At 40.7% G+C, this 20,658-nt stretch overlaps 2 protein-coding genes across 19 annotated transcripts in view; one reads left to right on the forward strand and one right to left on the reverse strand.

The window, feature by feature from the left end:
- The window catches only part of ACSS3 (acyl-CoA synthetase short chain family member 3), a 65,098-nt gene extending 50,339 nt beyond the window's left edge, over window positions 1-14,759 (forward strand). For 2 of the 8 annotated variants that reach the window (XM_083573348.1, XM_083573355.1), the window contains exons 14-21: window positions 1,518-1,617; window positions 1,729-1,904; window positions 2,628-2,695; window positions 3,831-5,697; window positions 6,594-6,722; window positions 8,473-8,691; window positions 12,075-12,218; window positions 14,553-14,759. In XM_083573348.1, the coding sequence (XP_083429474.1) occupies window positions 1,518-1,617; window positions 1,729-1,904; window positions 2,628-2,695; window positions 3,831-3,921 (435 nt within the window). In that variant the 3' untranslated portion in view covers window positions 3,922-5,697; window positions 6,594-6,722; window positions 8,473-8,691; window positions 12,075-12,218; window positions 14,553-14,759. Of the gene's footprint in view, window positions 1-1,517; window positions 1,618-1,728; window positions 1,905-2,627; window positions 3,616-3,690; window positions 5,698-6,593; window positions 6,723-8,472; window positions 8,692-12,074; window positions 12,219-14,552 lie in introns of those variants that run through there. The other 6 variants (XM_083573352.1, XM_083573349.1, XM_083573353.1 and 3 more) reach the window with 6 other exon arrangements.
- Window positions 8,115-20,658, reverse strand: part of PPFIA2 (PTPRF interacting protein alpha 2) — a 273,126-nt gene continuing 260,582 nt past the window's right edge. For all 11 annotated transcript variants that reach the window (XM_083573299.1, XM_083573302.1, XM_083573298.1 and 8 more), the window contains 9 exons: window positions 19,725-19,787; window positions 18,413-18,442; window positions 17,152-17,327; window positions 16,797-16,894; window positions 16,149-16,324; window positions 15,987-16,055; window positions 13,196-13,355; window positions 12,042-12,138; window positions 8,115-9,625 (listed from right to left, as the gene is read on the reverse strand). In XM_083573299.1, the coding sequence (XP_083429425.1) occupies window positions 12,080-12,138; window positions 13,196-13,355; window positions 15,987-16,055; window positions 16,149-16,324; window positions 16,797-16,894; window positions 17,152-17,327; window positions 18,413-18,442; window positions 19,725-19,787 (831 nt within the window). In that variant the 3' untranslated portion in view covers window positions 8,115-9,625; window positions 12,042-12,079. The remainder of the gene's footprint in view (window positions 9,626-12,041; window positions 12,139-13,195; window positions 13,356-15,986; window positions 16,056-16,148; window positions 16,325-16,796; window positions 16,895-17,151; window positions 17,328-18,412; window positions 18,443-19,724; window positions 19,788-20,658) is intronic.

The raw sequence follows: 20,658 nt of genomic DNA on the forward strand, positions 1-20,658 counted from the left end.
AGAGAAACCAGGTGGCAATTAGACAAACCCAGTGAAGTCATCTATGAGGCGAGAAGCCATAACAGAGAGATTCGAAATTATACTAAAGGGAATAATAGAAAGTGAGCAATCTGCTTAGAAAACATGAAGGCACGACACTGAGCAAACAAGTAGAAGAGAAGAAGAGCAGAAAAGGAAGAAAGCAGCCATGAGGCTGTGGCAAATGGTGATAAATAAGAAGAGCTGATCAGAAGGAACTCATGAATGAACTTGCGCTGCTTTATCAAAGGCATGTGCAAAAACTAAGAGATAAAAATAGACAAGAAAGAAAATGAGGAATAAGCAGTGAATTAGCAAGGGAATAAAAGTGACTAGCCAAAGCAGCAACAACAGAATGAATTAACCGAGAAAGATAAATAAGATTGCTTATTTAAGGGGGTGTGTGAAGCGTATAGATAAGAAATTGAGAAGTCATGACGAACGGCACAGGACCATGATATATGAAGGAAAACGTAATTGAGAAGTAATCTATGGCTGACCTGGGGAAGAATAATGGGAGCAGAAAGACAAATCAAATGTACATGTTGAAACAGAGTTAAATGAAGAATCCGAAGCATCAATAATTGGTGCCATAGAAACAGCAAACAAAAGAGGATCAGGAAAAAATAGTCAGGTTGTCAAGGCTGAAAGTTGCAAAATTCTTAAAACAGCCAATAAAGGAAACGCATCAAGCAAGAGAGTAAATTAAAGTAAACGATGTTCAGAGGGAGGACAAAGAGTACACAACGAGGAGAACACCACAAGGGAGTAATTAAGAGTACCGGTTTCCCAGGCAGCAGGGAAGAATCTGCTCCCCAGGCATATTTTGTCTAACGTATAAAGTGGTACCTCAGGTTAAGAACTTAATTCGTTCTGGAGGTCCGTTCTTAACCTGAAACTGTTCTTAACCTGAGGTACCACTTTAGCTAATGGGGCCTCCCGTTGCCGCCACACCGCTGCCACGTGATTTCCGTTCTCATCCTGAAGCAAAGTTCTTAACCTGAGGTACTATTTCTGGGTTAGCGGGGTCTATAACCTGAAGCGTCTGTAACCCAAGGTAGCACTGTATCTTATTGCTGTAAGCCTCTTTGAGACTTCCATGGTGAAAAGCTGGATATAACTTTATTAATGAAATAAATGCAAAGTTGAACCCATGCATTATGTGGAAGCACCTCCCTTCAATACCATCACATGCTACTCCAAGAACATGGCCAGATAATTTAGACCCAGTGACAGTTCCTTCCCATGTGAGCTTTGCTTGCCTACTGTGTAGAGCTGCCTGCAGTATCTATGCACATTGGAGCACTCATAAAAACAGACCATCATGCTAACCACTGTTCAGCCCCACTCCTGGTACCTTTCACACCTTCACAAAATGGATATATATGTATGGGGTCCTAATCTTAGTGGAGCATTATTTAATAGAGACCCACCTTTTCTCTCTTTTCTGTGTGCTCCACTGACACATGGTGGTGGTTGTTTTCTGTTTCCCCAATCAGGCTGTGCTCTCCCATAGCGCTGTGGCAGATTGTGCAGTTGTCGGCCAGGAAGACTCCTTAAAGGGCCACATCCCACTCGCTCTGTGCGTCCTAAGAAATGGTGAGACATTTGTTTGAAAAGTGGAGGGAAGCCTTAGGCTAACAAAACGGTAACTGTACAGAAGAATCAGACTACTTTTGTTGACCGTGGTGTTCTTACCTTGCTTATCAGGAGTAAACACTGAAGAGGAAAAGCTTTTGGATGAAATCGTAAAGAGAGTTAGAGAAAATATTGGCCCCGTGGCAGCCTTCCGGAAAGTAGTGTTTGTGAAACAGATACCGAAGACACGTTCTGGCAAGATACCACGGTCAGCTCTTTCTTCCTTGGTAAACGGCAAGCCATACAAGGTGAATTACCTCCATTCTTTTACTACTACTGTGATAAAAGTGCTGGATATTTTGATATTACGCTGTGCTGTCTGCAGTTTTCATAATCTTTTATAGTTGTCCCTCTAAAGTTACGCCTAGCATGTTGTGTAGCATTTAAGTGGCTTTAAGCAGCAGCATATCTTGTGTAAAGCAGACCAGTCCCTTTAACTTGGCTCCAATACCACCACCCTGTAGCAGGCATATAGATTTACAAAGTGTAGCCAAACAACCTTGGGAGGGTCAAATGCTTTTAGGATAGTGCTTGCATTTCCTACCCTTGCTATATATACTTCTTTATCCTGACCTTTGACACTTGAGGAGTATATTTTTAGGATCCTCTTTCAGAACATAACACGTCCTGGGACCTTAAGGTGAAGGCCAGGTAACAAATAAAAAAGAATAGTTTTTATCACATTTGTCTTGACCCATTTCTGTACTAAGGAACCATTTTGTGTGACATTGCCTTTTTTGCATCTACTGACAGTGGTTGGTCACAAGAAGGTGGCGGCTACAAAACTTGTTTTCCAGTGCCACTGCTGACTATGGGCCATTACGTTACTGCTTTTTTGATGGTGTATACAGGGATTTTGTATGATTTCAACAAAACTAGGCAAACTAAGTTGACTAGACTTGAACTTACTAACACTGTTGTTAACTATAACATGGTATCTTGATTCTCTTCTCTTGCTTATTTTTTTCCAGATAACTCCAACCATTGAGGACCCGGCTGTGTTTAAACATGTAGAAGAAATGCTGAAGACCAAGTTAAAGTAATGGTTAAAACCTATTAAGATCTGAAAATACCTGGAATACATAACTGCATTTAATTAGGCCAGGAGTATCATGCAAATCAAATTACATTGGGACTAATTTTATTTCTGCAAAAGTGTTGCTAAGCCTTATACCGCAATGGCAAGTAATTAATATTGGATTGCTGGTGTAATGATTTATGGTGGATATTCAAACAGTTTCTCTGAGGCTCAAATAGCTATTAAAATAATCGCATTTGCAACTTTCATGCTGCTCTAAACCTATATTGAATGCAAAGATGAAGCTGATGATGCAGGGCACACCCAGCCAAAATTTTAGCACTTTGAAGCCCCATCAATTTCAGTGCAACACTTGAATCCGTGTGCTCATACTTCTTCCATTGAATACAGGGGAAATTTAAGTATGCTTATATATTAATATTGTTTCAAGAGGTGGGCAGAGCAATCTTAACTTCCACATCCATTGGCTGGAGGGGGCGAGGGTGGAGCAGAGGCTGCTGCCTAGCTTTGTATGTATAGAATTACCACTGTTGGTTCTTTGGGTGAGGCAGGGGTAGGATGGAAGCAGCCTTGAATCTGCTGGATGCAAGGCTCCTTCATTCATTGGAGGGTTCCCAGGATCAGTCTCCCCTCCACAGGACCCTGGAGCTGGTTTATCTAAGTCCCACCTCCATATTGGAATCAACTGGAAGATTGAGGGGGTGAGCAAAGATCCACACAGCAAAGGAAAAGTAAGTCTGCCTGCTTCGCTGCCCTGGCTGCCACAAGCAAGCAAGGTTTAGAAGTGGAGGTCAGTTTTCAGCTTCACACCCAGCCACCCATGCAAACACATTCACAACCTCAGGACCGCACTCTAACTAATGAAACTATTGTTTGCAAGTTTAGAGCTATGAGGATAAAAGTTGCCATTTTTATTTTGAGTTGTTTAGATTATATATCACACCCAAGACATTTTCCCCTTTCCCTCCCGCACGTTTCATCATGCATATTTGCAGGCTACGTTTTGGAAATCCAAATCACTAGAAGCCATTTAATACTTACCTGCAATCAAGCAGCACAGAAGAATATTGGGTCTAGCTGGCTGTATGCTGAACTTCCTGTCCCAGGGTGCAATTTTGTTTCTTCACTGTAATAGAGTGAGCTCTGCACCTATCTGGATCCAGCTCAGTACTTCAAGTCCAGCAAGTGATTATCCTGATCAACACAGAGAACAAGACTGGAAATAGCAGGGCCTTGGGCACAGAAGGAAAAAATGGCCCTCTGCAAAAGCTTACCTGTAGGTAAAACGATGATGATGATGATAATCAAACAGAACAGAAGAAGCCCTTGGTGGTGAGTGGGCTTCTCCATCATTTTTGAACAAAGGCTTATTTTATATTGCCCTGTAAGTACAAATTCATCCCAGTCTTCTGGGACAGTCTGCACAAAATGGAGGTAATGCTGAATACCTTTGGAATGCCCATTCCTCAGTGGTGTAGCAGACACTTTTATGCTGAAGGCCCTCTTTTTGGTCTCTGGCATCTCCAGCTACAGCTGAGAAAACCTGGATAGATGCTGCCAATCATTGTAATAGTTAGATGGACCATTGATCTGACTTTGTATAAACCAGTTTCCTGTGTAGAAGCAATGGCATTTTTTGTTCTGTTTAATACAGTTTCAGTCTTAGTACTCAAGGTGCAATCTTATACATGTTTGTTTATTCAACCTTAGTTTGCTTTAAGACATCGGTTGCATATTTTGGCTTCACAGACTGAACAGCAGCGTCAAAAGGGGAATTAAAGAAACTTTAGAAAGTCTTCATAGAGCTTTTATTACAGTCAATCAAATGGTTCAAAATAGCACATAGTATTGGCTTCGTAGGACTGCAGTTCAGGATGCATGTGAAAAACGTTATGTTTCTCCCACTTCAAAAGCATGTTTAAAGCAGCTGCTGGTCACTGGAAAGCAGCAGTATTGTAGCAGCTGAGGGTGGTGGGAATGGGGAGAATCACAGAAATCTTCTGTCCAATGTAGAGCAAATTCCATCTCATATACCCTGGTGGTGTATTCAGTTTGGCTTAAAGTCTCTCCACATCACATAGACGTGGGGACTGAAACATGACCTTTTACATGCATGGGTTGGGGGGGAAAGGGAGTGGGAGAGCAGGAAAAAAATGAGCAGCAATCGCAGCTGTGTTTGTGAGAGTGTTTGAGTGCAGAAGAGGCAGTTGGAGAGGAGATCAGAGAAACTTGTGGAGTGATTTGGAGAACAGAGGGGTTTGGAGTGTGAGAGAGGTGGTTGGCAGAGCTTCAGACAGCAGAATAGTCCACCAAAACACAAAGCATCATCACCATATCATCAGCTTCTGAGAAAACAAAAAAGTAGAGGGTGGTTCTCATGCTGATAGACGTGTTGGCTTTGTTGGATTGCTTGAGGGCTGACCTGTCTGTGAGTGCTGTGGGATACAAATTTGGCCAGAATGAGTCCAGCATCCATACCATCAAGGTGTATGAAAAGGAGATCCATGGGGCTGTGCACCACTGACCGCAGCCAGGTGTAGGACAAAGCTTTGGTGGAGACAGAGAAGGCACTGAACTTGTGGCTGGAGGACATGAACTGGAAACATGTTCCATGGATGGCAAGCATATTGTGCCAAAAGACACCGAACCTCTATGACTTCAAACCTTCTATCACAGATGGGGACCAGCTTGCTATGAAATTTGAAGCCAGGCCAGGTTGACTTAACAGCTTTAAGATCTGCTTGGAACGCAGTCTCAAGTTCATCCGTGGAATTACAGACACTCTGAGACTATACAAGAAAATGTTTGATGAGCTCAAGAGACAACATCGGCAGCTGCCAACCACCATGTTCCTCACACAGATACCAGCCGCCACTGTCGTAGCAGATGTGCCTGTGCAACGCACCTCTGAATCTGAACCATAGCCAAGCACTTCTCAGTCTTCATATAATCAGAAGCATCATCCAGTGACGGAGGAGGATGACTTCATTCGTCCCTCACAGGTAGGTGCCACCATTTGAAAAATGGTTTTTAAGTGGTCTTCTAGGGATTGTTCAGGCTTTAGTGATTTCACTTATATGTGCGATGGTCAAGAACATAACCCCAGGTGAGGTGAGAGTTACCTGTAGCTTTAAGACGAACAGAAACTTAAGGGCAAGCCTTTTAGTCAGCATGTTCTGTTAGAGAAGGTTAAGCACAGTTAATGGATGTTGTACATATATGGATTGTGTGTGTGTATGAAATACAACATTGAATGTGAAACGTCATGTTGAACACAATACATGGTACCAGGAGTAAAATACGTTTTGTGAGAGTATTATGGAATATTTGAAGGCTCCACATCTCTCTCATGTGAAGCAGCTGAGGAATGGAAGATGGAAGAGGGAAAAGTGTAAGAAGAAGGAGAAAGTGGTAGTTTTAAACAACTGTAGAGATTCAAACAAAGCAGAGATGGAGAGGAAATTTTTGTGGTTTTAAGCAATGGCAGAAGTTTGAGTAGAGCATGTGAGTAGACATTGCAGTGGGGAGAATGGCTTAAAACAGGGTTTGAATACAGAGAGAAAGGAGATGGGAAAGTATGTTTTCCCCCTGTTATTTTTCCTTGTAAAACTATTTTTAAAAACCATATTTCTCCCTTCCCAGTCTGTTCAGACCTCTCCCATTGTTTTAAACCACCACTTTCCCCTTCTCAGTTGTCTCTTTTGTCTTGCTCCCATGTCACTGCCGCTGCTGTTGTGCAATCTATCTTCTCTTTTGTGCCTCTACCCCACTCCAATTTCATGCAGTCAGGATTGTGATGCGGCACTACAAATCCTCCAAAGGGGGCTGCATGATGACACTCTTAAAGCTTTATTATACTTAAGGACCAATTTATCCTAACTTTGTGTCTTCCTTCCAGCTACTTGGCTACACCTCAGAGAACAAAGGCTTATTATGTGTATGTCCTTCGAATCCTGGGATCCAGGTCTCTGCAGGACTGGCTCTTCATGAATTTGGAACAGCAGCATATGGAAATCGTATATGGGAGGTGAGTCACAGGCATCAAAATGCTATTTCTCCCATACACACTCCTTTGTACATGTGTCCCAAGTATGGAGGTAGGCGGAGCATTAGAATAATTAAAAGAGGTATTTGTATGCCTCTCATATCTATACTTTTCCATTTGCTTTTGAAAGTTACATGAACCCTAAAGTTATATGTATATATGGGAGGAACATAGATTTCTCATTTCTTGTCATGGCCTATCCTGCCTCTATATGTTTATATGCACATCGTAAAGGTGTGAGAGGTATTATTGAGCCCTATAGCTAATAAGTCCTTCCCCACTTGTAGGGTGCTGTGTGCCCATGCAGGGAAGAAATATACCCATCAGTTTTGGGCAGAAGAGAAATAAAAACTTAACTCATTTATTTTCTACTCAGCACCTTTGGGTGGAAAAGAGAAGCTCTTGCTATAGTTGTCTCCTGAAAAGTAATATTGCATAGTGCAACTACTATTAGAATTAGTGTATTTCAGGCTTCCTCAACCTTGGCTCTCCAGATGTTTTGGGACTACAACTCCCATGATCCCTAGCTAGCAGGACCAGTGTTCAGGGATGATGGGGATTGTAGTCTCAAAACACCTGGAGGGCCGAAGTTGAGGAAGCCTGGTGTATTTCATAGTAATCTTAACTCTGTTCTAGGACACATGGTAGCTAGAAAAGAAACAGGCATCTGTAGGCTTCAGGAAAAATTCATTATGGCTGCAGTCCTACATACTTACCCATAGGTAAGCCTCCTTAAATTCAAATCACCTTCCCTATTTATAGGATTATACTGTGCTGTTATATAGTGTATTGGCTCCAAACCAAAACTAATCATACTTATATCAATGGGACTTAACTAACTTGCTCAGGATCAATCAGTGGTTGGAGAATTAGATTACCAGGTTGCTAGTATGTTTGATTCCAGCTGTATATTGGTCTAAAAGGCATTTGAAGACATGTTACAGCAGTTGTTACAACAACAGAGTATATTAAGGTTACCAGATTTTTTTCAATGAATCCAGGGACACTTTTCAACTTCCGTGGCTTTTGTATGGGGACTGATTTGTAAATCTGGGGACTGTCCCCGGGAAATGGGGATGTCTGGTAACCTTAAGTTATATTCCATAGAAATCAATTGATGAAGCCAGTGTCTTGGCGGTTGTAGCAAAGTTTACTTAGAAGGAACCCTTTTTGTACGTTACTTTCTATGAAGCAATACGTTCAGTGCACCATCTTGTGGCAGACGGCATTATTATCTTTAAAAGCACATTCTGGTTTGCTTGTTAATAGAAAACGTTATGTTTATATTCAGCCCTGAAGCAATGTTTGCCTCTTAAAGTTCCATTTGAAGCTGTGACACACCATGCAGTTCCATCAGACACTGAACACATAAAACAGCACTGATTTTCTTTTATTGACAACGGGGGAGAAAAAGAATCTGTCACCATTTGGTTAAACTGAGGTCTGTTTAAGTAAAAAAAGCAAAACAAAACGCAGTAAAACAAATGTACGTGCAGATGTTTTGCAGATCAACCTGCTGAAAGGAATAACCAAAAGACAGGTCTGAAGCTAAGATCAGGCAGCGGGAGATTAGCAAATAGAAGGTAAATGACATTATTAAATAGGTCTTACTTTGAAACTTCCCATATAAACAAAGAATAAACATCAATAACACCACCAAATAAAGCCACAGCAGATAATAGTTTCTCCTCTAAGCTTTTGTACATTATATATTAACTTTTCTGCCTTTCAGTTAGTTCCTCTGATAAGGTTGACTTCCGAGAAGTCTCAGCAAGGCCGTCTTGGATAAACATGTTATTAGACAATCAGCTGTCTAATGCCTATTATAATGAAGAAATGGAGGGCAGCATTTTTCTATATAACTGAAAACTTGAAGATCAGGATTTATTTCCCCTTGATGTTTGTTCTATGCCAACGTTGGCCAGCATCTGAAGAATTTGGAAGGCAAAACGTGAGTCCTAGAAAAAGCTAGTTTCTTCTTGGTCCATAAGTAGCCATTGAGGAGAATGTCTCTTGTTAACATCCTATAGTTGATTTTTGATCTTGTTGATATTAAAAAGGAGAGCCGTCACAGTGCTTTTCTACAAGTATATATAACAATTGTGTTTTGCCTTTAGAGGTCCATTTTTGGCTCAAATCTTTCTTTTGTAAATCATCAGAGGCAGGTGTTGAGCTTTAAATATTGACAGATTTCTTTTAAAAAGTAGGAACATGTTGAAGCATCTAATAACTCTGCTAAACATATCCAATTGACTTTGCTACAATTCAAAACTGTAAAAATGGTGGAATGGAAGGATACAAACAGTATTGTTGACACTGTATTGTCAAGTGTTTGCACTAAGACCCCATGTACCATAGAATTTCTTTTAAAAAAATCATATTTATATCCATTTACATGAGACTTACACATATTAAAAGAAATACATACACAGTAAATACATAAATTCTAGTATTTTACAATAAAACAGATGAAACAAGTTTAAAAATGAGTGTCTCCTTTTGATAAAAGCTTTCCTGCACTTCAATCAAACTTATGATGATAGATACATTGGGGTTTATTTATTTTTTAAAAAAACCTTAATTAGTAACTATTACCTTATTGAACTACCCAATAGGTGCAGCCCAGCCAGTACTGTTGCTGCACATTCTTTAGTCATTTCAGTGGGGCTGTCTGAAACTTACGTTACCTCCACTGAAATGAATTAGAGTTGCATGATGGTAGTACTTGGCAGGCTGCACCTTAAAACACAATTTGTAAAAAGATCTCCATGTAGTTTAGTCTGATAAATATTCTACTGTACTTCCTTATACCCTGTTCTTGAATAAAAAGCTTCTTTTCATAACGTGGTGGTAGTGCACTTCAGGTAAAGTAGAAGAGTTGGCATCTAGAGGTGGGGGAAAAATAGTACATTCAGTAATAACTCCATTACAGTATTCTGTTACTGAGCCCAAGGGTCTCCAACATGGTGCCTGTGGGCCCTGCAGAAGTCTTCCCTGGCAATGCAGGGCACCCTTCTTTATCCCTCTACAGAAATTAGGCTCAAAAATCATTCTGGTGTAGCCAATACAACAAGTTGTGGTGTGTGCTTGATTACAGCATGTGGTGCCCCCCCAAAAAGGTTGGTGATCTCTATCTTAGGCTGATTATTAATGAGTAGTAAATGGCTTCTAGAAGAGTCCTGTTGAAGCAGGCAGGATTATTGTGGAGAAAAGGGGCTGCGGACACAATGGGGAAAATCTGTCTTGAGGCACTAAGGAAATTTAAAGATAGGCAGTCTCTGTAGGTATTGAGCTACCAGCCCCAGATTCCTTTTACCACTCAGACCTAAGTATACATATTTTACCTGAAGCATTCAAGGTAAATGATACTGTTTTCTGTGAGAATTTGGATTGTAATTGTTTAGTCATACAGTGGTACCTCGGGTTACAGACTCTGCTAACCTGGAAGTAGTACCTCGGGTTAAGAACTTTACCTCAGGATGAGAACAGAAATCGTGCGGCAGCGGGAGGCCCCATTAGCTAAAGTGGTACCTCAGGTTAAGAACGGACCTGTGGAACAAGTTAAGTTCGTAACCAGAGGTACCACTGTATAATATACCAAAGCAGACATGTTAATACAATAAAAAGGCCAGTTGGAATTTCACTATCTTAATTGTTTTGCATCTTTTTAAGGTAATATATTGGGTTGTTTTTTTCTCTCTCTAGTAGAATGTTTCCTTTGATAGATGCAGGTTGGGAAATGTTTCAGATTTCATTGGTGATAGCATTGGTCCATAAATTACTGTAGCTACCAGTGGAATAAATGTCAAGGGCAATGGTATTTGCAATGAACCCATAGACTGCACTCTTGAATAGTAGTAGTAGTAGTAGTAGTAGTAGTAGTAGTAGTAGTACCTTGCAAACTGCACCGATTCATTTTTCTATACCTTTAGCAAATTATTTTTATCTGCCTAGTGCTGTTTGTATTTCCTAATTTTAGAATTTGTATTCTCAAGCAATGGCTGACTCTGTGGTAGTAGCAGTAGATTAGATAATCATAGGTTTGATATTTGCAAGCATTGGCTCTTTACTATCTGAACTTGCAGTGAAATTTGTAATGCTCTGGGGCACTCAATTTCATACCCTTGGCATGCTAACAACAGCCTACATAGCTCTAATTACAAGCTATTCCATTTCAGTGTTTTTGTCCTCATTTGGTTTAATGTTTTTTGCTTGGGAGAAGGGAAAAGCTTTTCCCCCTCTCAATTCAGAGCTAAACTACACATGGCATTAATGATGTGTGTAAACAAGTGTGCTATGTCTGGCTGCTTTTATTTTGGAGAGAAATCCATCTTGGGGCCTGGTGCTAGAATCTGCTTCAAATGTGGATGGGGTCCTATGCTAGTTTTCTGCTGAAAAGTGCACCATCATGGTTGACATTTGCCCTGAAGGTGGTGTTTTGCAGTGTCAAAAATTGTGTGACCGTTGTTCTTTGTACCCCACCCATCTGACTGGGTTGCTCCAGCCACGCTGGTTTCCACCCAGCTATGCTCAAGGAGCAGAAGTAAGACACATGATAAAACAGAGGAAAGTAAATTGGGGTTTATGGAAAAGAAATATTCACATGCTCCTCAATGGAGCAGTTTAAAGAAGTCTCTCAGCCCCTCATGGGAGCCATATGGTGGCGTGATCAGCTGAGAAGTGGTGGGTGTGCAGCCTGTGCAGGGTGTACTCTTCTGGTCAGTCACTCCTGGAGCAACCAAGCCCTGCCTCTGGCTTGTGGAAGCTGCCAGAGCAGTATGGGAGGCTTCCCACCTCTCAGTTGAGTGGTTTAAGGAATCCCTCTCCGGCTCACATCAGCCAGAGGGGAGAAGCTTGATCAGCTGAGGGGCACGGGACTGGGTGATATATTTCAGCTGCTTCTGAGGAAGAAGCAGCCAAGATACACTTCACACACACTGGTATTTAGCTGCTGATACATCACAATGTTAAAAACCAGTTATCACCCAGCCCTAGTCCTCTATACCCTGTTCTACTCTTTAGGCTGCAGGCAGGTTCCTTAGATTGACTTGAGTCTCATCCCTAGGCTTAGATGTTGAGAACTCATAGCTGCTTATTGCTCAGTGCTGTTAATGTGCAGACAAAGTCTAAGAATAGTCAGAAGCTGTATAGCCCAGGCATACCTTCACTATCCCAGTGCCCAGACGTACTTCAGTGAGAACTTCCCAGGCCCTTTGAGAGAACCCTACACTGCTATGGTTATTGGTTCAGTTCTGCCCACTCCACCCCAACAACAAATAAGATAGCTTTTTAATCACTCACATGAGTTCACCTCCATCCTTTTTTCCATGCCAGCCTTGTCAGCACGAATACGTGCGAACCGTCGAGCTGTCTAGTCTCTGCAACCGCGCTGACGCCACTGCAAGTTGATAACCAAAACAACAAGAAGAATCTTGGAATTAGAGGAAGAGGGAAAAAACATGGATCCCACTCTGTAAGGTATTCTCTGTGACCCAGCTCTTGAAGCTTATTTAGTGTGGATTGCGCACACGGACACTTAATGTTCAAAAAGGGTGTATATCCAGAGTGCCTGATCTGTGTCCCAGATTTTTTTTAAAAAAGATTCTGACCCTGCTATCAGGGCATTTGTATGTACCTTACCTATTTGACCATTATACCCATATGTTATGCTATTTATTTAGATGTTTTGCTTATGCTGGTCTGTGACCGAATAAAGTGAATTCATTCATTCCCACCCAAATATGGATATCTGCTGGAACAGGAGACACAGCAGACAGACCATGTGGTTGGGTGGGGAAGGTTCTCTTTTTGCTCTTGTGATGATATGAGACAATTGGGGAAAGAAGGTGTGTACAGTGGTACCTCGGGTTACATACGCTTCAGGTTACAGACTCCGCTAACCCAGAAATAGTGCTTCAGGTTAAGAACTTTGCTTCAGGATAAGAACAGAAATCGTGCTCCGGTGGTGCGGCGGCAGCAGGAGGCCCCATTAGCTAAAGTGGTGCTTCAGGTTAAGAACCGACCTCCGGAACGAATTAAGTACTTAACCCAAGGTACCACTGTACTGCTTCTTAGCTCAATTAGTTGCAGCCGTATGGATGAAGGGCAGGTTATAAATATAAATAATAAATAAAATGGATAAATAAAATGTAGAAATGAAAAATACATTCACCCCTTTCAGGCATTTGAAACTGTGTAAAATACAGGTGTGGGGCATGGGGACAAGCATATGAGCTCAAGGTTTGCTTCAGCTCTTTCATATACCTCTAAAATAATGGTTTAGTATTACATCTTTTAACACATTTTATGTGTAAATATTTCACACCAACCAGCACCTAAGTCAGTGATGCTTTGCTGCTGGCTATATTGCATATGCAAGGTCGGCATATTTTCTTCCACATAGATAATGAATGCTTAGACACCCTTAGTTATGAAAATAAGCGTTAGCCCCATACCATCAGTTGCCATTTTTCGTGACTGTCCTGATGTTGTAGTTAATCTGAACCCAGCTGGCAGTGTTTCTGAGGAGCCAGGCATCATGCTGATTCCATGGACTTCACGTGGGGGGAATTGTCTTCGCCAGGAAGAACCTCGCCTGTAATTCTTGTCATCACTCTGTTGACACACAAATACAGTATTTAATTTTGCTAAAACTGAAAGCTAGTCTTCTGCGTAGTTAAAACTGAACAGTTGAGGAATAGTTATCAGTAGAAAAGTGGACTTCTGCTCGTTACAAATAGAAACAGAAACCTGACAAGGGAATCTTGTTTTAGGCTGGCCAATGAATAGCTTTATCATTCTTTTGAACACAGCTAGATGAAATGGTCCCATATATAGGCATTGCTACTCTATGGCCAGAACGCAGTGAAAAAGTGAGCCAGATAGAGACACTGAAATATAGGATGTGCACAACAGAGCATCAAATGGAATGTAATAAATAACCCTCAACTCATCCTTTGATATGGTCCCCATTGGACCCAAAGGGTAGGAAGATGCTGACTGGAGTGCTGGGGAGATTATATGCTGCCCTCCCACCATTGAGATACTCAAACTAATATACCTCTGTGGTTTTATTATTTAACAAATTACCAAAAGATTAAAGAGGGATGATGTATGCCTATCTAAAATGTCCTATGTGAACAGTGATAATAAGAATATAATAAAAAAATGGGGGTAGGTGGGTGGGCCACAACTAATGAAACTGACTAGTATGTTTAGTGGTTTTTTTTTACTAAAAGCTGTGTTCTGTAAGACTGTAATTGCACAGCCTCCAGTGGAGGATTTGCAGTATTTCATCACAATCCTGAATTTGCATGAAGTCAGGGAGGGATAGGAGAGCAAAAGAGAAGGCAGGCTTCTCAGCAGTAAAAGACTGGGTAAAGAAGGGATGGGAGGAGCACAGAGGGAACAGCAGAGATTTGAATAAAGCAGAGATAGAAAAATGGAGGGGGGATTTTAAAGAATGGCAGAATTTTGACTAGACTGAGCAGAGAGCGACCTGGGAGATCTGCAGGTTTAAAACAAAGCTTGAGTATAGCAAAGAGGAAGTTGGGAAAGTCTCTGTTGTATTAGCTTCTGTGTTGTACCTGTCACTGCTATTTTTCCTTGTTAAATCCGGTTGTGTGTGTGTGTATGTATAAGATAGATAGATATAGATTAGATATAGATATATAGATATAAATAGCAACCCTTCAGTGTCCTTCCGTTCCTGCTTTGCTCAAACCTCTGCCATTGTTTGAGGAAAGCAAGAAGAAAGAATAACTGAAAATAAAAATATGGCTTTCTCAAACTTCTTCCTCTTCCATTCCTCAGCTGCCTCATATGAGGGAGATCAAGGACGTGAAGCCCTCAAATATTCTACAGTACCTCTCCACAATCATGCATTTCCTGGTACCATGTGCTGCCTTCAACATGGAATTTCAAGATTCAATGTTGTAGTTAAAAGAGATATTTCATTAATAGGAAAACACCCATGTATGTACAACATTCGTCAACTGAATTAAACTCTTCTAAAACTGACAGGCTTTTTCTTAACATTGTAGTCATCATAAGGATATGGTAACATATCGGTATGGGCTGTGTACGCAAAGGGGACTGCAGAATGAGAGAGGGGGAAGCCTGAAAATGGGGGTGATCTGTGTGAAGGGCAAGTTCAAAAACAAAAAGAGGAAGGGGGGAAGTAAAGGTGAAAATGGTGTGTAGGTGCAAAGAGACCTACACAGTAGACAGGAGAAGGCATGGGAATGGGGTGATCTGTTACAAAGGAGAAGAAAGGAGGAGGGTGGAGTAAAGAGATGCTATGGGGGTTGCAAAAAGAGGGCGTAGAAGGCATGGGAAAGGGTCTGAAGAATAAGAGGAGGTGGTGGCTTCATGGTTGGGTCGAATGTGAAATGGGTGCTTAGCTGCAATGTATGGAAGATGCAAGAGGTCTCTGTGGCGATCACACAGGGTCCCCGGACGTTTTACCGTCTATTGATCCCTGTGCCACCACTTTATTTATCGCTGCCACCACCCAGGCTCTACCTGGTACAATACTGAGTCCAGTCCAGGTTAAATTGGAACATAAACCTTTGTTTACTTATTGCAGTTTAACAAGCGTGTGGTTTCATAAACGGTATCGGTCAATTACAATCATGGGGTGCCTATCCACACCTATAACTTCCGCTAGCTGCACTCACTCACTAAACCACCTCTCAGATATTTACTTGTCTTCCTAGCCCCTAACTATTCCTGACTCAGCTTATTTCGCTACACTAACTCAACCTACTCACAAACTCTATCCCCATTCACTCCCACTCCAACCAACTCCCAACGAACTCCCCCCTTTGCCCCTCCCAGAGCTGGTTTTATAGTCCCTCTGACTCCACCCCCGGGTCCTGATTGGGTAACCTGTTTAACTGTTTCACCTCCAGTACTCTCATATGTTAACATCACAGTCACCATGGGAGTGGTTTGTGTGCGGGGGGCGGGGGGGGGGGGAGGAAATAGCACAAAAGGAGGGGAGGAGGAGGAAGAGACATGCAAGTGAAGGTGAAAAGGGGTGCAAAGCAGGACTGCAGAATAGAAGAGTGAAGTGGCCCCCAAAAGTGGAAAGGTGAGCTTAGTAGTTGCATGGGTTGGGAAGGAGAATCTCCAGCTTAATAAGGGTTAGTGGGCCAAGTGAGCAGGGGTATGTATATATATGAGGACCAAAATCAAACATTTCGTATTCTCTGCTACCTATTAAGTATAAATAAAATTACTTACTTCATCAAGTCGTCTATCTGTTCCTAGTGCTAACAGATTGTTGTATTCTCTCTCAAGGATCTGCCGTGCCTATGGTTAACCAAATCAAACAATTGAAGCAATGTTTTAAAAAAGTTAAAATCCATGGGAAATAATTACAATTAGCAAATTTAGTTTACTTGCCTGTGTATTCTGTGTTGGAATCTGCAATAACAAAGCTAAGCTGCTGTAATCGAAGTTATCATCCAGGGCTATGAGCGATCCATGCACCCCACTTTCTAACACATTGTTTGCATATTCTCGCAATCCAATTGCTTGTATCCAGCGTATGACTCTGTCATTACTCCATACCAACACATCTATGAAAAGGAGGGAGAAAAGCATTTTCCCAAGGACTGAACTTTCAGAAATGCAAAAATGCACAGAGGGCTGAGCTGAACTAGTTCTGAATTTATATAGAAATTTCATTATATGGACTTTTCAAATCCAAAAAACAGCAATACAGTAAGAGGAAATTTCAAGAGACTTGTAATTAAATGTTGCATTGTTCAGATATATTGTGTTTTAAAATTCCCGTTAATTTGTATGATGGCTACATAAAATTTCTGGACACATTTCCTTGTAATGTGCTGATAAGTCTATGCTGATTCCATCTAATAATGAATAAACTTTTAATTTCTTGCTTAGTCTCAAGGAATTATTTCATTTTAGATAAGCCCGTTCTGAGCCTGAGAGAACTTGTTCATATAACTACACTGGGGCTATTGAGTCCAATAGAATAAAAATTCAGAAGACAAGCATTAAATAAATCCTCCTTCGGTAAAGTATTACCTTTTATTTCATGTTGACTTGCTTCTCTTCTCCTTTCTAGTTCTTGTCTGTCATAATTCAGTTTCTTTAAACACATGATTCCATACTGCAGACTTGTTCTGTTATTTAAGGTGGGGAAGAGGACATTATATGACAAGTTGCAGTGAAAGTAAACAAATTGGAAGATTTTGTGCATTTGAAAAGCTCCACTTAAAACATTTTATAAATACTGTAAACTGTATACTGTATACCGTAAACATCTTCTTTCTGTCCACGAGACAAACTGTGGAAATAATTTATATATCTTTTCCCCAGATAGAAACATTTGGCTTTGGTAATATCAGCACTTTTAAATAAAGATAATGTGGTAACTCACCGATGAAAGCTATCCACCATTTTTAAGTGTACCCGGAGATCTTTTTTTGTCAGGTGATCTAACATCCTTGCATCTACCAAACACTCCATGAAGTAACTTCGATACTGTGGCAATCCCAGACTAGGAAGCCATTCATTACCAATCCATTCATGATTCATGTCACCATAAGCAAGAGTCTGGGGTGGAAGGTGGTGAAGAATAGGAAAATATATTACTAGTATATACTAGTTGTTCCAGAGTATATACTCTTGATGTTCCAGTTTTGTTAGTAATATTAGGTAGTACTCTATGTATGCCATAATATCATTTGATCAGCTCCAATCAACAATCAGCATTCCTAGTCTAGCAAACAGGCGCACAGAAGAAATAAGGAAATATAAAGCAATATTATCCATGAAGGTCACAGGAGAAAGGCATCCTATGATGATGAGTAATTCCTACCATCTATATCAGAAATCAAAACTTTCAGAAGCTTCTGAAACCTCAGCCAAAACAAGGTTTGGCATGTAAGTAATAGGCTGGCAAAGTATATACAATGGATTTATATCTAATCCTAATAAAATTATCTTGAAAGATGAAATGGTGTTATTTTAGTTTTGTGGAACTGCCATGGAAAAATCATTTCAATTGGCCTCCATGTGGCTGGTATAATGTGTAGACTGGCCTTCAAAGGTTTCAGATTCTAGCAGGCATGTATTGTAGACCCTTCTCATTCAGATGTCAGCACTGAAGAGAACCCACAAGCCACTGCCTATAACAAGGGTAGTGAACTTTGTGGAAAAATGGGTTTTCTTCTCCAGGAGGTCCCTTTGCCAGCTTTTCTGCAAAGTTCATTACCCTTGTTATAGGCAAGTCAGGCCCACAGTCCAGAAGTTCCCCACTCCAGGACAGGCGATCAAGCCCCCACCCATATTCCCAAGGAGGCAATTCTCTCATCACTTGCTCCAAGCATCTTGGATTGCCTGCCTTGCAGTAAAGGGTGTGTGTGGAATTAATTCTTGAGTCAGAGAAGTCCATTCAGTGTAGGTTAACCCTTTAAGGCACATTGAAGCTTTTGCCTGGGGCTCAGTTATAATTAGCAGCACAAAACCAGCTTGTCTTAACAAAAAGAGAAAAAAGAACAAGACCATTAAAATATCCCTTGCTTCTAATACTTAAATAAATATGAAGAACAAGCACTGAACTCTTCTGTGGAAGGGGCTGACAGCTCCCTAGTGCCAGATGTTGAGCTATTGTTAGTCACACTGGAAAAGGTTCCTACCTGAGCCCAGCTGCCTTCCTCATTCTCTTTCTGCAGTGTTGAGGACAGCCGTTAGTAAAGTGAGTTAATAACACAAAAAGAAATACAGCATGAGTTAAAAAAAGCAAAACAACAGATACAGCACCTTACATTAATTGTGCGTTTCAAACAGAAGGGTAATGAAGTCAACCTACAGCGGGGTTAACTGCTGGCTAACAAAATACTCATAATAAAATTAAAAGTGAGGTAAGATGAAACTTCATGTTCTACCCTAATACATCTCACACTGGCCCATCTAAACAGTGAGGAATGCACACATTTTGAGGGAATTTACCGAACTGACAGAAATGTTCCACATGGTCACACAAAACAGCTGATATGGGAACAGTTTGATTCTCATTTTTTCTATCATTGCTTTCAAAGCTTAATTGCTTTCATATTTGGCAGGGAGAGGGGGAATGTGTAAATATAACTGGGAAGATTTATTCACGTAATGGAAATAGGTAAGCATAAGGACAGACTTAATGGTGGAATATGGGACAGAGGTAGCCAATTCTGAGCTGACAGTATGGACAGTCAACCTCTCTTTGCAGGGAACTCTCAGAATTGTAGCTCTGTGAGGGGAACAGGTGGGTCTCCTAACCATTCTCAGCACCCTTAACAAATTGCAACTCTGAGGATTCATTGGGGGAAGCCATGACTGGTATCATAGTGCTTTAAATGTATGGTGTGAATTTGTCCTAAGTAAACAGTCTGCCATCATATCTCTGGGATTAGTACTATGTCACAAAGCATGTTACTGCATCAGCAATGCGGGCACTATGTTGTCATTACAACCTGCCATCAATGCACATTTTTACAACGACTGTTTCAGCCAATATATATCACTACAGAGAATTATTTCCAGTCCAGCCTAGTTAAACAAACAGCAGTAATTGCTGCATCAAGAAAATAAAATGAACGAAGTGATTAAACTAATAGAAACACAATTCAAAATTGTGATTATTGCTACAACTTTATGTACAGTTTGGACTTACTTCTGACTAAATATACACAGGCTGCACTGGGCAACTGGTGAAAAGCCAGACCATTTCTTCAGAAGCACCTCTATTTATTGTTTTTATTTATTTTGGCATGAATTATCTGACACATTAACTGTACAGTGACATTCTCCTTGTATATACGGAATATTCAGTGTACATAGCTTAAAATTCAAATAAATATTGTGTAAAACAATATTCAGCTGTTCTATAGCTTATTCACATATAGTGATAACTGTAAAATCCACACTTTGACATTGAAGTAAATATGAAAAGCTGTTGTTAAAACTAACCGTTTTAGCTGGAGCAGCAAGAGTTTCCATTTCTTCATGGGTCACCCAAACATTGCCTGAGGGCTATTGCCAATGCCCACAGGGAGGCAGGTAGAATCCGCATTAGGTAAGCAGTGTTAAAGAAGAAAGGCAGCAACACTGTAAGTTAACAGCATACAGCATCACAATGAGCACAACCATGTCCTTGCCTCAGTTGAGCAGCAGCTAGAAACAACTTCAGACAGCTGCTTTTCATCTTCCTCCACTTTGAAAAAAGATATGGAGGTGATCCCCTGAATTCCATTAAATGTGTATTAAGGAATACTAGTAAGATTGCCATTTCCAAACACAACTGTTACTACTTCTCACAGAGCATGTTGAAGTGGCTCTTATTTCAGCAGACAGGTATGCTATTTCAGGTCTTTGGAGACCCAAAGGCTACATACATATGCACAGGGCATTTCTAATACGATAAACCTTTTAACTAATATGCTAAACCTCATGAAATGGAAAGCACAGATTGAAGCCTGTAGATCTAGGTTGGGGCGCTAATTTTAAAAAAGATAACCATTTAGGAGGCAAACAGGGAACATGGGGTCATCAAATGGCTATTCTAGAATGGAGAAAAAAGAAGACATTGCCTACACACACACAAAGAGTTTCTTGTTTTGTTTTGCTAGCTCTCAGATGTTGCCCCTAACGTTTTGCGCAATGCAAAATTCAAAGCGCAGTTCAAGGGTTGCTTCTTCAGGAAATACATCAAAGAAAGCTAAAAGGGTTGTTAAGGCCATATTCATTCTTTTTTGAAAATCATATCTAGAAAAGAATAGCCCCCACTGAACCAGCAATTTCTACATTTTATAAGAAAATATTCAACATCTTGGTACTTTTGCAAGTATAATGCCTTTTCTTCCAGGAATAAATTCAGAAAATTGGCCCTTGGTTCACATCTTAT

The sequence above is a fragment of the Podarcis filfolensis genome, assembly GCF_964270895.1.
Source record: "Podarcis filfolensis genome assembly, chromosome: 10".
In the NCBI taxonomy this organism is placed as follows: domain Eukaryota; kingdom Metazoa; phylum Chordata; class Lepidosauria; order Squamata; family Lacertidae; genus Podarcis; species Podarcis filfolensis.